General features: G+C 45.8%; 1 protein-coding gene across 2 annotated transcripts in view; it reads right to left on the reverse strand.

Moving 5' to 3' along the window:
• The window catches only part of SLC4A5 (solute carrier family 4 member 5), a 125904-nt gene that overhangs the window by 65235 nt on the left and 44566 nt on the right, over positions 1-16103 (reverse strand). For both annotated transcript variants that reach the window (XM_043918414.1, XM_043918415.1), the window contains exon 3: positions 13795-13965. In XM_043918414.1, the coding sequence (XP_043774349.1) occupies positions 13795-13965 (171 nt within the window). The remainder of the gene's footprint in view (positions 1-13794; positions 13966-16103) is intronic.

Here is a 16103-nt window from a genome sequence, read left to right on the forward strand (position 1 = left end):
AGTTTTCGAGAATCCTTTTCTTCCTCACCAATTCCATTGCCTCTGCCCTGGTTCAGTCTCTCACTGACTCTCTTTTCTTGTTGCTGTTCAATTGCTCAGTCGTGTCTGACTCTTCCTGACCCAAGGACTGCAGCACACCAGGCTTCCCTGTCCTTTACCAACTCCTGGAGCTTGCTCAAACTCATGTCCATTAAGTCAGTGATGCCATCCAATCATCTCATCCTTGGCCACCCCCTTCTCTTCCTGCCCTCAATCTTTCTTGTCATCAGGGTGTTTTCTAAAGAGTCTCTTTAGTCTCTTTGCATCAGATGGCCAAAGTACTGGAGGTTCAGCTTCAGCACCAGTCCTTCCAATGAATATTCAGGGCTGATTTCCTTAAGGATTGACTGTTTGATCTCCTTGTAGTCCAAAGGACTCTCAAGAGTCTTCTCCAGCACCACATTTCAAAAGCATCAGTTCTTTGGCACTCAGCCTTCTTTATGATCCAACTCTCACATCTGTATACAACTACTGGAAAAACTGTATCTTTGACTATACGGACCTTTGTAGGCAAAGTAATGTCTCTGCTTTTGACTGTCTTTGGGCTTCATCAAGTCTTCCTCTCCCTTCAAGCTTCTCTGTTTCCTCAGTTTATCATCCCCTTTGGCCCTCACTTATTTCTCCATTGACTCCCAATAGTCAATAATTTTAGCTACTGTTTCATCACAGACTCTACCCTCTTACTCTTTGACTCCCCAGTAACACCAGACAGTTGATGCCCAAACAAGAACTAACTGGCCCAGTCTCTACCTCTGCAGGTGCGTCCTGGGGTGCAGGGAGAGGCAGTGTGGTACACTATAGTACGGTGGATGCAAGGCGCCCGCTAGGTTTTCAATTTAGCTAGATGTCAGTGTGAATCTCAGAGGTGCTACTTACTCATGAGTGAATTCAGTCTGAGCGAACAAGGTTGTTGTCCCAATAAATCAGATAAGGAGAATACTACACAAGACACAGGGCCTGGAATATAACAGGTGCTAATTCCCCTTGCCACCAGCGCTAGCACCCAGGCTCATGAGCCCCTCTGCATAAAACCACCCGGCTGTACAAATGAGGGTTTCCACTGTTATCAGGCCTCAGAAGTACAGCCGCTTCCATTCATTCTTGTCAGTGTCCTTTCCCATGTCCCTCTAAGCAATCCTCCTGATGCATCTCCTACCCCACTTCACCAAGAACATAAGGCCTCCAGGCATGAAATCCATCAACTTCCTCCCTTCTAGTCCTTCGGTGTCCTTACCATTGCTGCAGTCTATCTCTGAACAAAAGAATTCTTCCTCTAGCCTATCTCTGGCCCTATCTATTCCCTTCTACTGAATTCTTATTTCTTCAACCGGTCTTTCCTTACCTGGGTCTTCAACTTCTCTCCTCCACCCTTTTTCTATCAGCCTGTAAACGGCTCTTCCTACCTGATCCTGTTCTCTTTTTCCCTTCTCTCCCCTGAACTTCTTGAAGAGATGTTTAACACTCACTGTCTCTGCTTCCTTCTTACCAATCACTTCCCAATATGCTGCAACTGGTTCATCCCCACCACACTAAAGATGTTGACCAAGGCAGAGATTTTTAACTGGCAGCATAAAGATGTGTTTAATTCAGCTCTCATAGATTATAATAGTTTTTTTCATTATTGCTAACATAAAGAATTATGAGATTTCATGTAAAAATCCAGACTTCTGAACTTTCTTGAAAATTCAGATACTCTGATGACAGTGCCCGTATTTCTACTTGGCAACAATCAATTAGAGCTCAGTGATGGATAAGCATATGCATTTTAGTTTGCACAGTCCCCACTACTCCCTACTGTGTACCCTGCTAATCTCATTTATGCTAAGCACCCAAGTTATAACTCTGTTCTCAGGTCTCTCTTGTTGTCTTATTCTCAACTCAGTAAGTCAATAAAATAAAATAATCAACAGCACTGTGAAGCTATGGTCTGGCTTATCTCTCTGGAATATCAGTGGTGCTGACTGCTTCCTCTGAACTGAAATGCTCTTGGTTGTTTTAAGGCAGCACTTTCTAGATATCTTTTCCTATCTCTTTGAGGACTCCTCAATGTCTTTGCCTGGCACCTCTTGTATGTTTCACTTAAATCTTGATCTTCCTCCGGATTCCTCCTTGACCTTCTTGTCTCCCCTCTTTCTACACTCTTCCTGGACCATCTCATGTTCTTTCTGGCATCATCCTATAACCGTGTCTCTAGGTCCTAACTGTACTGAGCATTTCCAACTGCCAACTGTACTGCTCCATCTCAAGTCAGCCTCAACATATTCAAAGTAGCTCCGCCTCTCCTCTTCTGTCACCCCAGCCTTATCCTCCTGTGTTTTCATTAATAGTGTCCCTAGCTATCCAGCCATCTAGAGGAGAAATTTGGGGCTCACTCTTGAAGCCTCCTTCTCTCTCATCGTCCATGTCTAATCAGATACTAACTTCTTTCACTCACTTCCTGACTATTTTTTTGGCTGTCTTCCCTTTTCCAACCATTGCCACCACCTTTATTCAGGTTTTTATTGTCTCACATTCCTGTCATCACAATAGTCACCTACTTCTCCCATTGTCTCTGGTTGTCCCATCCATCCTATGCCCCAGATAGCAGCAGAGTTAGCTTTAAAGACATTTCAAACCTGCTCCCTTGGCAAACTCCTGGGAGTCATGGTATTCTGGGGGGCAGCACCATAAAATATTGTGCATATGAGTTAGAAATAATTTTACTAGCAGAAAATACTACCCATTTATCTGTATATACCTTAAAGGACTGCATTTACTTAAATGATTTTTTACTTCTGAATTTTTCTACTACTTTAAATTTACATCCTTTTTATTGATTACTGATACTTGTTGGCAGGCATCAAAAGTTTACAGAAATTTTATAGAAGAAAATATAACAGTCGAACAAATAGCCTTATTTTTTCCTTAAATTGGGAGAAGACTAGGGCTGCTTTCCTCTGAGTAGGTAAACCAGTTCTCCATGGGGTGAGAGTTCAAGTACTACTCTCTTCAAATGTATATTTGGTCATGTTACTCTTCAGGTGAAAAATATTCAATAGCTCTCTAGGATCTAAAGCCTAGGGTCTATGACATGGCTTAAGAAATCCCTCATGATCTGGCCCTAATCTGTCTGGGTAGGTTCTGTCACGTCCCTTGTCCAGACACCCCAGCCGCCCTGGACGCTGTATATTCTAACTTCAGCTGCCCTTGCTTGACCCCACATGCCCTGGATTCCAGCCACATAAGACCACACACAGTTCTCCGAGGAGAGCACGTGACTCCTTGGACCTTTTGTGCCTACCATTCCCTAAATCTTCAATCCCCCTCCCCCTTCAAGGCCAAATGAGAAGGCAGATAAGCAGAGCTGGTATGAGGTGATGAGACAGGACGAAGAGCAGGAGGCCTGAGCCAGCTCTGTCTGAGGCGTTACCTGTTCCCCGGAAGAGCTGAGCGCTGGGGTCTCCGGATGTGGACACGGCCTCTGGCCCCAGCCTGTTTCTGCTGCGGCCACCCTGGCTGCTGCCGCTGGCTTGTTCCTTTTCCCGACCAGCAGGGCTCAACAAACTCACTTTTGTTTCCAGTTAAGCACCAGGGGAGGTGAGGGGAGAGGAGAAGAGGGAGAGGGAAAGAGAGGGAAAAGGAGAGAGAGGGAGGGACAGGGAGAGAGAGAAGGAATATGTGAAAGACTGGGGAAGTGGGGAGAGCGTTATGTGGGAAGATGTAGTAAATGTGAGAGGAAAAACTATCGAGAGTGCATTAAAGATACTCCGAGTATAAGAGAAGTGTGTGTGTGTGTGTGTGTGTGTGTGTGTGTGAGAGAGAGAGAGAGAGAGAGAGAGTGAGTGAGCAGTGAGCAAGAGAGGAAAGACTCAGGTTCTCAGATGCACTGGGGAGAGAAGGTCTTGGTGGTGGCCGAGGCAGAACCTCTCGCAGGCAGCCAGGTCTCCACAGTAGCAGGGGGTGGCACCTGCAGGCGCTGAGAGGCCTGGCAGGACTGCCCTTTTGCCCCCTCCCCCATGAGCCCTTCCCGCCAAGCCTGGGGGCCCTAGGGGAGCCCAGGCACCTCTCCTCAGGCCCCTTTATAAAGGCAGAGGTAGGATTTTCCTTGAGACTCCCTGGAGCCGCCTTAGGGCCTTGGCCGCAGGTGAGCTGTCTGGAGCAGGTCCTGGCCCGGCCTCTCTCAGTCATCCAGCCCCAGGGTGGAGGTGGGGTGGTGTGAAGAGAGGTGCTATGGGGTCTCAAGTTTCACAGCAACTGTCCTTGGTCAATAACGTCCCCTGAAGCTGATTTCTCCCCTTTCCCAACTTCACAACCCAACTCCTGATCCTTTCCACCTAAGTCTGCTTCTAAGACAAAATGCCAAATATCACTTGGTGGGTGTTTTCTGAGAACCCATGGACAGGGGAACTGGTCACTTCAGGGTAAGTGGTGAACCCCCCTGGGGAATTATTTTGCTCTGCTGAGAAACTCCTAATCTCCTGGGTTCAGTTCAACAAGTACTTACTGAGTACTTAGAATGTGCCAAGGTTGATTAGAGGTCATGAGTGGCTGCTGCTCCAAGAAGCTCTGAACCCTGAATTTGCCAAGTCTCAGAGCTGGGAGAGAGCTGAGCGATGGTTGAATCCAAACGCTTCACGGATGAGGAGTCTGAGAACTGGTTTATAGCACAGAAGCCCAACTGGGCCCCCAGTTAGGGGGGCCAAGAGGAGAGCGGTTGCTGACACCCTCACCCCGCACTGCAACCCCCACCCCCTGCCTCTGCCACTGGCTCCCTTACCCCATCTTCAGGCCTGAGACTCAAAGATCAAGTGTGCCCACTTTAAACCTGAGAACATAGCAGCAGAGGCTCAGGGCGTGTGGTTAGGTCGGACACCCCAAGCAAATGCCGCCACCAAGGAGCTCCTGCTTTGGCGGGCTCCTTAGCAGGGCAGGGCGGTGAGGAGACAGGCCCTAAAGGCTCTCAGGCCACTGTTTGTACTGCACTGTGGCTGACGTCAGCCCATTTCCTTCTGAACACCACTGGGCAGACCTTGCACCCCACACTGAGTCAGGGGATGTGTCTGATCTCGAAACCCCAGAGGAGCACCCAAAGAGAGATCACCAAGGATGCCAGAGGTTTCTCTTTATTCGCATGGTGCTTTAAGAGCTCAGACCTGGGTTTAACTCCCGACTCTGATTATTACTGGCAGTGGGATCTTGGCAAAGCATTAAACAGCCTGAGCCTTAGTTTCTCCATCTATGAAGTGAGAATAGTCACCCCTGCTTTACTGGGTTGTGGTGACCATCAAATGAGATGATGTATGCGACATGATTGGCACAGTGCTTGGCATATGCCAGTCACCCAGTAAACATTGCTATGATTGATGTTGCAAAAAGGTCTGACATTTTCCTCCCCCATAACAGCTCTTTTAAACATTCCAAGAGCTCAATCTTTCTCAGCTTCTGAACACTACTACTCCCATGCTACCCCTCTCCATCTCCCTTCCCTTGGGTCCACAGGAACCTAGTGATGTGCTGGGTTCGCGCCTCAAGGTTTCACTGCATCTCTAATGCACTCCAGGTCCCACACGCAAGTTCATCCGCAAGTAAGAGAGGCTGCAGATAAGGGCCCCTCTGGTTGAGAGCTCACAGCAACAGTCCCACAGCGATGGCCCAAGTGGACTAAACCAGCAGTTTCTGGGAGAAATCTAACCTTGGCAGGACCAAGCTTGAGGAAACACACAAAAAGAAGCAAACAGAATCGTGCTTTTACTGGCGGCAGGGAGAGGGGCACCAGTCTAGTCATTACTTGAGCAAAGCACAAAATCCCCTGGATTGCAACTGGACTGCAACCTGCAGGTATTCAACTCCTAGAAGACCCAGGAGGTGTTTAAGGCCACCAGGAAGTCAGTGTGAGGGCCTGGGGTCCTCAGCTCAGAGTCTTCTCAGAGGCACTCTCTCCCAGGCTCCAGATGAGTCACTGGACACCGAGCTTGGTGAGGTCAGGGTCTGTCTTGCTTACGTTGTGCTACTGGCCCCAGAAAAGGGTTCACAGCATGGACATTCAATAAACATTTGCTAGGTGAATGAGTTTCACTGCTTAACACTCATGAGTATATCAGCAGGGACCAGCCTCAGCGGAAAGAAGCCGTGAACAAGGAAACGGAGCTAGGTATGCTTTTTCCAGTGGTCATGTATGGATGTGAGATTTGGACCAGAAAGAAGTCTGAGCACCGAAGAGTTGATGCTTTTGAGCTGTGGTGTTGGAGAAGACTCTTGAGAGTCCCTTGGACAGCAAGGAGATCAAACCAATCAATATGAAAGGAAATTAACCCTGAATATTCACTGGAAGGACAGATGCTGAAGCTCCAATACTTTGGCCACCTGATGCAAAGAGCTGACTCGTTAGAAAAGACCCTGATGCTGGGAAAGATTGAAGGCTGGAGGAGAAGGGGATGACAGAGGAAGAGATGGTTGGATGGCATCACCAACTCAATGAACATGGATTTGAGCAAGCTCTGGGAGTTGGTGATGGACAGGGAAGCCTGGTGTGCTGTGGTCCATGGGGTCACAAAGAGTCGGACACGACTGAGCAACTGAACAACAACAACAAAGGGGATCAAGAACAGTTCAAGGCCCCCAAGTTCTGAGGAGTGGGAGAGACAGAACCGAGGGCTCCAAAGTCAGGCCTGCACTCATCTGAGGTGGTCTTCAAGAGAGGACAGGAAGGCCCCAAGTCCTCATTTCATGGACAGTAGGGTTGTTTGTTTTTTTCTTTTTTCCCTAGAAAGCAGTCCGTAAACTCAAAATGTGCTCTCTGGGAAGGCAGAGAAGAGAATCTGCAAACCCGTAGTGTTTATGGGAATCGTCCCGTCAGTAGCCTCGGGTCATCTGCTGGCCCACATGCTCCCTCGCCCAAGGGATGATGCTCTGGTGGCTGTGTTTCTGGAGTACTTAAACTGTGCCTCTAGGCCATGGTTAATTGAACCAGGAACAGTTGATTGGACACCTGGCTCAAGCCCGGAAATTTTGAATTTGGTTTCTGAGATAGCTGGGTGTTTCCTAATGGAAGGAGCATATAAACTGAGAGCTGAAGGCATGGAGAGGCAGTAAAGGCTACACACATCGAGAAATAAAGCAGACTTGGAGAAGAAGCAGGGGAGGCCATGAGTCCCAAAGAGGGAACTGAGAGGGTATTCCTCCTCCTGCTGAGCCTGGTTGGCTGTTCTTTGGGGGCTGTGAGAAACTCCTTTATTCATGTAGGACAGACTTTCACTCTCCCTCACTCCCTCCTTGCTCAAGACAGCTCAAGTAGGTTTCTGATTGTTGTTGTTTAGTCGCTAAGTCGTGTCTGACTCTTTCAAGACCCCATGGACTGTAACCCACCAGGCTCCTTTGTCCATGGGATTTCCCAGGCAAGAATACTGGAGTGGGTTGCATTTCCTTCTCCAGGAGGTTCTGATACTTGTAATCAAATTACTTTTAAAATCATGAGTCCCCCTTATACAAAATTCTAGGGCATGGAGATTTTCTTCTGTATTCCTTCTCAAAAACTGCAAGTTTAGGAGTTACAAAAGAATGTCAAGTCTAGCTAAAGGGCTAAGCTTAGAGGAGACAGACTTTGTGTTTAGTTAATACATTGTGTGTGTTTGTGTGTGTGTGTGTGTGTGCTCAGTCACTCAGGTGTATCCAACTCTGTGTGTCTTTGGCTGTGCAAAAATGGGTGGTGAGCTAAGGTGGGGCAGAGGGAAACTGATGTGACCAAAAGGTGAGTGAGGGGAGTGAGTTGTATGTACTGAGAGGGAGGGGAGAGGCTGGGGGTGGAGGTGGCTGAAGAGAATCAGGAGATGTGATGAGACGGGTGAGGGGAAGTGGGGGTGAGGTGGGAGTTGCCAAAAATATGGTAGAGAAAAGTAGCCAGTAGGAAATTTTAAGGGACAAGGGGATTTTTAAGAAAGGGAATATTTAGTGAGTGAAGTGAAAGTTCCTCAGCCGTGTCCAACCTTTTGCGACCCCATGGACTATACAGTCCAAGGAATTCTCCAGGCCAGAATACTGGAGTGGGTAGCCTTTCCCTTCTCCAGGGGAATCTTCCCAACCCAGGGATCAAACCTAGGTCTTCCACATTGCAGGTGGATTCTTTACCAGCTGAGCCAGAAAGGAAGCCCAAATATTTAGTATCTCTCTTTACAAACTGTATCTCTGCAAGGTAAAAAGGCTCCATGGTTTTGAACCTCAAGAAAGCCTGCTCCTCACTTATATGTGGTATGTGACCAATGTGGGGGAGACCAAAAGAGGACTGAACCCCATTCCTGAGCTGTAGCTTGCCTGGAGGTGAGAACAGAGAACAGGTACAAGAAGTGAGACACAGTGAGACTGTGAGCCCAGCATGCAGGTCTTGTAGCAGGAGTGATACTGGGACTGGACGCCTCTGGAAATTCACAGAAGTTTAGGCAGAGGTGAGGACACTAACTCTCAAGGAATAAGGTAAATCCAAGTAACACATGTGTTATAATAACTTTGTATATATATATAATTTTTTTTTTTGCTGCACGGGCTTTCTCTGGTTGCAGTGAGCAGGGCCGACTCTCTAGCTGCAGTGCGCGGGTTTCTCATTGCGAAGGCTTCTCCGGTTATGGAGCACAGGCTCTAGGGCACTTGGGTTTCGGTAGCTGTGGCATGTGAGCACGGTAGTTGTAGCTCTCGGGCTCTGGAGCACAGGCGTAATAGCTGTGGCACATGGGTTTAGTTGCTCCATGGCATGCGGGATCTTCCCTGATCAGGGATGGAACCCATGTCACTCACATTGGCAGGCGGATTATTTACCACTGAGCCACCAGGAAAGCCCTAATGACTTTATATTTATCAGAACTTTAATCGGTTCACTTGCAAACTTGAGCTTTCAACCTTAATTTCCCCTTAAGTTGTAAACGTCATAACTCAGGATTCTCTTCCAATAAGTGTTTTTGTTTGTCTGAATGTTGTATATGTTGGTAACTCCAGGAAATAAGAGAAATAAAAGAAATCCAATTGCCTTTGTTCCTGTGTTGGAAACAAAGCCTGTCTCAGCAGTCCCTTAGAGGAGGAGGTGTCTTAGAGATAAATTTGTTCTCTGTCCCAACCCTCACACCTCATCAGAAATGGGAAAAACCATATGAAATCCATTTTTGGTCCTAAAGCCTTGAAGTCACATGGGGCTCAAACACCTGGTGAGAAAACAGCCACTTTCTCTCCTACTGCTCATCTTGGTGGTTTTGATCTTTCAGTGACTCTAGAGTTGTTCAGCGTTCAGCAAGTAGAAGAAGACCTTAATACTTTTTCACACCCCTCCCGCCAGAAGGCTCTCATAAGCTTCTCAGTACCAGTGAGAACAGCCAAACTAGGTGTCTACTCATACAGGAAAAAAGATCTGGGCTCCTTGCTTTTAAATTGGGTTAACACAAATCAACTGAAGTAACATATGTCAAGTGCCTGTAATGTTCCATGCGCCGTGTGAAGTACTTTGCGTCTGTTTTTATTTTACCTAGGAGCTCACAGCTCGGTGTGACCGACATCCTGATTTTCTTTGAACTGACCGCCTTTAGCACTGACAGTTCCATGTCCCTTGTCCTGGGAAAGCCCTCTATCCCAGCAAACTGCAACAGTCCGTCACCCTACAACAGTCTTCCACTCTACAGATGAAGACGCTGAGACCCCATCCCTACACACCAGGTTGGGCTTGGCCTGTCTCCTTTCTCTTTGATCTGGGCTCCAGTTCTTAGCACCAGCCAAGAAGAGCCAAAGAGCAGTCATATTTCTACAGCTGCTCTTCACCCCCTTGCTCCTAGTAGCTTCTCCAGAGGCTCTCTGAGCCAGAGAATGCATTCTTTCCAGGGAAGGAAGCATGGCTTTTACTGATGCTCACCATAGCGTGATGGTTCTATTCCCTGTATATGTTCTGCTAGAGTCAAACCTGGAGGAAGGGGTGGCCAAAATAATATTCATATTGGAGGAAGGGGTGGAGGTGGGACAAATAATCCTATGCTGTGGCATATTATATTATGGGGTAACTACTATCTACCTATCCCTTTCATCATAACGTAGTTTGGCTGCTTGAAAAAAATATAATTCTTAGCCTATGTCCAACTGGTCATGACTGACTGGTGATGACTTACACAGGGCAGAAGTGTAGTAGAAGAGACACACATGGGTTTTGGAGCCTACTGATGTTTTCAACTTCTAGCTTCACTGATTCCTGCTGTACCACACTACATCTCTTCAAACCCTGATTTCCCAATCTGAAGATGAGGATAATAATATCTCCTTTTTATTAATGTGACACATTTAGTTAACAAAATTATAATGAAATACCATTTCACGGTATAAATCTCTTTCACACACATCATCTGGCTGGATTCCTGTTGTTGTTTTGTGAGGCAGGAACTAAAGGAGTCACCTGTCAATGCTTCAGCTACACAGCCTGCTTTATGCTCAGGCCTAGCTATGTCTAGCCCCCGTGCCCGGTCCACCCCCTGACCCCATTCTGAACAATTCCTCTCTTCTGTAAAGCTAGGTCCTCTTCGACTTTGTGGCCAGCTGAAATGCCTGCCTGGGCTGTCTGAATGGATTCACAGAATAGACAAGGCTCTCAGAGAGGAAAAACACATCTGGTTGTTGCCCTGAAGCAAAGAAAAGTGGCAGATTCAGTCTATTATCTAGATGATGCAGTACAATGATTTGGGACTTTTGTTTTCCTTTCCTCAGGTCACTGTCAGTCACTGTCCCAGGGATCTCACAGAGTAGGGTTTATATTTGTATCACACACACAATGCCCCCTTTGATTTAGAAGAAGTGGAGGACAGAGGAGTGGACCTCTACCACCCCTAAGAGAATGGCTGGAACAAGTTCAGCTGCCATGGGTGAAAACTCACTGTGACTGTTGACTTTGCTTTCAGGCTTTGTAGTCCCCTTAAATCAAGAATGTCTGGAACTGGGGCCTGGAAAGTATTCTTAGAGGTAGGTGGGTTCTATCAGAATTTTTAAAGTTCTTGTTTCCATTTTGAAGATAATCTTTAAAAGATTTATTAGCTATAAGGATAAAACTTAAGTTATAATAAAAATTGTAAGATATTTTATGGAAAAAAGCCTTAATGAATTAACATACTATTTCTCAAACTGGGATTTTTATGGTCCCTTGGGGCTCTACAAATATACAAATGCATTTTCATGAGTCTACAGTAAGTTATTTTCCCTTTGAGAGAAGTTCTTACTTTACCCAAGCTTGAAAGACATGGCCTGAAATTTCCTGTCTTCCTATGCCTTCCCACTGTCTCCCCTGTTCCACAGCCACGCCTTGTGCCGTGCCTGGGAATAGCAGGCTTAAAGGGAATGAACTGAATGTGCAAATGTACCAAAGGATTCTCCTTTCTCTCCCCTTTGGTTTCCAGTTAAAACCAGTGTCCCCTTAACTCAACCAGAAACCACCCAAACAACACAAAATCCACCATTCACGACCACTTCTGTGAAGTACCGTGTTGCATCAATAAATATCATTTGCAGAGAGTACCAGCTCTAACCCACTTTCCTCTTTCCTGACTGAGGAAGGACCCAGCAGACTCCACTTTTAAAGGGTGACTGCATCCCTGAATGTGGTGGGGTGACAGGGAAATGCTCCAGGGAGTGAGTAGGAGGTATCCAGACCCAACCTGGGGAGCAGGCTTCCTATCAGGCTTGCCCTCCTTTGGCTCTCGGATATGCCAACCCCCGCATATGCGTGTGTGCACATGCCTGTGTAGCATGTTTGTGTGTATGCGTATCAGAGCTCATTTCTTACACTAGACACCGCCAAAGGACTCCCATTAACCCATCTCCCACATAGGCACAGAAGCCACAGGCCTTGGTAGACCTGGTGCCAATAACCGCAGTTGTTCAGCGCAGTGCTGGGATGGGGTGACTCAGATGGTCTTTGCCAGCGTGTATGTCACAGTCTCCTACAGGAATGTTAAGAGGCTGCTACTGCCTGACAGTCCTTTGAAGGTTCAAATGGTAAAATAACTCATTTTGCTTTGTTCAAGACCGTGGAAATGTGTAGTAGAAACCAATTAGAGGCTATTTATTTCACAGATTTGGGATGTGCTGCAGGTGAAATCATATCTCTAGAAACAGGGAAGACACAAAATGATAAAATGTCACAGCAGCTGTGCTCTAGTCTTTTCACTCCTCTTAAGATTGATATTTTTATATACAAGCAACTCCTGCAGCTCAATTCCAGAAAAATAAATGACCCAATCAAAAAATGGGCCAGAGAACTAAACAGACATTTCTCCAAAGAAGACATACAGATGGCTAACAAACACATGAAAAGGTGCTCAACATCACTCATTATTAGAGAAATGCAAATCAAAACCACAATGAGGTACCATTACACACCAGTCAGGATGGCTGCTATCCAAAAGTCTACAAGCAATAAATGCTGGAGAGGCTGTGGAGAAAAGGGAACCCTCTTACACTGTTGGTGGGAATGCAAACTAGTACAGCCACTATGGAAAACAGTGTGGAGATTCCTTAAAAAACTGGAAATAGAACTGCCATATGACCCAGCAATACCACTCCTGGGCATACACACTGAGGAAACCAGATCTGAAAGAGACACATGCACCCCAATGTTCATCGCAGCACTGTTTATAATAGCCAGGACATGGAAGCAACCTAGATGCCCATCAGCAGATGAATGGATAAGGAAGCTGTGGTACATATACACCATGGAATTTTACTCAGCCGTCAAAAAGAATTCATTTGAACCAGTCCTAATGAGATGGATGAAACTGGAACCCCTTATACAGAGTGAAGTAAGCCAGAAAGATAAAGAACATTACAGCATACTAACACATATATATGGAATTTAGAAAGATGGTAACGATAACCCTATATGCAAAACAGAAAAAGAGACACAGAAATACAGAACAGACTTTTGAACTCTGTGGGAGAAGGTGAGGGTGGGATGTTTCAAAAGAACAGCATGTATACTATCTATGGTGAAACAGATCACCAGCCCAGGTGGGATGCATGAGACAAGTGCTCCGGCCTGGTGCACTGGGAAGACCCAGAGGAATCGGGTGGAGAGGGAGATGGGAGGGGGGATCGGGATGGGGAATAAGTGTAAATCTATGGCTGATTCATATCAATGTATGACAAAACCCACTGAAATGTTGTGAAGCAATTAGCCTCCAACTAATAAAAAAATTAAAAAAAAAAAAAAAAGATTGATATTTTTATTTCCACAGGAAGGAACAAAAGACTGCTTTTTAAACAAGCCCAGAACTGATTCCTGCAGCAGCAGAGGCATGCCTCAGGGACTCTGCTGACCTGGGAGAAAGCCTCCAGGACTCTGGAAACTGTGGTGCAGGGCGCCCAGACAATTCCAGACCATTCCTTCAAGCTCAGGTGAAGAGAGAGGGTGGAGGTAATGCAACAAAGAATTCTATTTACTGAGCACAACACTTCACACCAGTCACGTTTGTTATTGGTTCTTAGGGCGGCTGGAAATTTGCCCTTAGGAATTTAGAAACAGGAAATAATTCTGAGAATTAAACCATGAAATCAAGGTGGAATGCGCCAGAGCGGAGGTCTCAAAGTTACCAGCGATGACAGGGGCTCAGCCTGACTGAAGGGGCTCTCTGAGCAGGGGCTGGTCTGCTGTGGCGGCAGAGAGAGCGGCCTGAGGCCTGAGCCACGTGGGGCGCTCCTCACATTCTGCCGAGAGTCCCCCTCCCCTGCCTCGCCCTGTCTGGACCCCCCAGAATGTTCCCCAAAACTCACGTGTCTTGCTGACATGGTCCACACTGCTGCCCGCGCTGGCCAGCCCCTGCTGTGGCTTGTCTGGCCGCAAGCCCCAGCGGACCTTTTGCAGGCCTGGAAGATGTCCCTTCTGGTCTCTTTTCCTGTGAGGGTAACTGGGAACGGAAAGCCCGATGTGAATGGAACGGCAGTCTGTGGGCACAGAATAAAAGAGAGGGTAGACAGAGTTACCGAAAGCTGGCATTTCTCCTTAATATCCTCCAGTTACAAAGAGCTGAGGCCACCGGAAAAGATCAAAAGACATGGGATTCCTGGACGGGGCCACTGGGCTTGACAGAATTCCAATTCTGAACCAACTCAGCGGTTGCTGGAAGGGGGGACCTTTGGGCCTATAGTTGGAATTCTTTCAGAAGGAGCAGAACTCCCATCTCCCCATTCTTGCTAGTCCAGAGCAGCAATAACTACATACGATTTATGACACATGGGCCAGGAGAGAGGCCTTCAGCAGGTCACAGATTTAGTCCAAAATGCCAAGTCTCAGCTTTGATTGTTAATGGGGAAACCGTATGCATTTCCATCAAGGCCATTTTTACTAACAACCAAGGACCATGTGAACTACTACTTATCAGAGAAGCGAGTTATTAAGGATTTCTCAAAAACGATTTCATAAGCTAGAATTTTCAAGAGCTAGCAAGGACCCTAATTCAGAATTCCACTGAGAAGCCTGACTGCTCTATAAAGGCACCACTAAATCTTTGCTCAAAGAGGCAGCTGCAATCCCCTCAGCTCTCCAGAAAGACCTTCTTCTCATCCAGAAAGATGAGATCAGGTTCTCATCTATATTGTCTTCAGTTGGTCAACAATTTTTAAAATAATTAATAGCTTTTTAGTACAATTTTAGATTTACAGAATAATTGAGCAGATAGTACATTAAGTTCCATGTACCTACTTCAACCATACTGCCACCTCCACAGTTTTCCCTATTATTATTTTTAAATTGGGATACGATTGACATATAATATTATATTAATTTAAGGTGTATAATATGATTTGATATATGTATATCTGCAAAATGACAACCACAACAATAAGTTCAGTCAACATCCATCATCACACAAAGTTATGAATTTTTTTCTTGGGATGAGAACTTTCAAAATTTAGTGTCTTAGCAACTTTCAAGCATATAATACGGTATTATTAACTATAGCCACCATACTGTACATCCTAAAGGAGATCAGTCCAGGGTGTTCTTTGGAAGGACTGATGTTGAAGCTGAAACTCCAATACTTTGGCCACCTGATGCGAAGAGCTGACTCATTGGAAAAGACCCTGATGCTGGGAAAGATTGAGGGCAGGAGAAGAAGGAGACGACAGAGGATGAGATGGTTGGATGGCATCACCGACTCAATGGACATGGGTTTGGGTGGATTCCGGGAGCTGCTGATGGACAGGGAGGCCTGGCGTGCTGCAATTCATGGGGTCGCAAAGAGTCGGAGATGACTAAGCAACTGAACTGAACTGAACTGAACTGTACATTACATTCAGTTATCTTATAACTAAAAGTTTGTGTTCTTTGACCACCTTCAGCCAATTCTCCACCTTCCACCCCCTGCCTCTGGTAAGCACCAACCTGTACTCTATATCTTTGGATTTTTAGATTCCACATGTGAGATTATACAGTATTTGTCTCTCTGTCTGACTTATTTCACATAGCATAATACTTTCAAGGTCCATTCATGTTGCAAATGGCAAGATTTCTGTCTTTTTTAATAGCTGAATAATGTTCATGTGTATATCACATTTTTTTAAACATTCAATTGCTGATGGACACTTAAGCTATTTCCGTGTCTTGACTATTATAAATAATGCTGCAATGAACATGAGAGTACAGATATATTTTCAAGATAATGATTTCATTTCCTTTGAATATATATCCAGAAGTAGAATTGCTGGATCATACAGTAGTTCTGTTACTAATTTTTTGAGGAATCTCCATACTGTTCTCCACAGTGTCTGTACCAATTTGCATTCTAACCAGTGGTGCAAAATGGTTTCCTTTTCTCCAAATCCTTGCCAGCATTTGTTATCCCTTGTCTTAGATATAGCCATCCTAACAGTTGGGAGGTGATATATCTTTGTGGTTTTAGTTTGCATTTCCCTGATCATTAATGGTGTTGAACACGTTTTCATGTATCTGTTGATTGTTTGTATGTTTTCTTTGGAATGAATTCTATTCAGTTCTTCTTCCCATTTAAAAAAATTATTTATTTAGTTAGTCATTTTTGGCTGCACCAGGTCTTCATCACTGCACACAGGCTTTCTCTGTTTGT

The sequence above is a fragment of the Cervus elaphus genome, chromosome 11 (assembly GCF_910594005.1).
Source record: "Cervus elaphus chromosome 11, mCerEla1.1, whole genome shotgun sequence".
Lineage (NCBI taxonomy): Eukaryota > Metazoa > Chordata > Mammalia > Artiodactyla > Cervidae > Cervus > Cervus elaphus.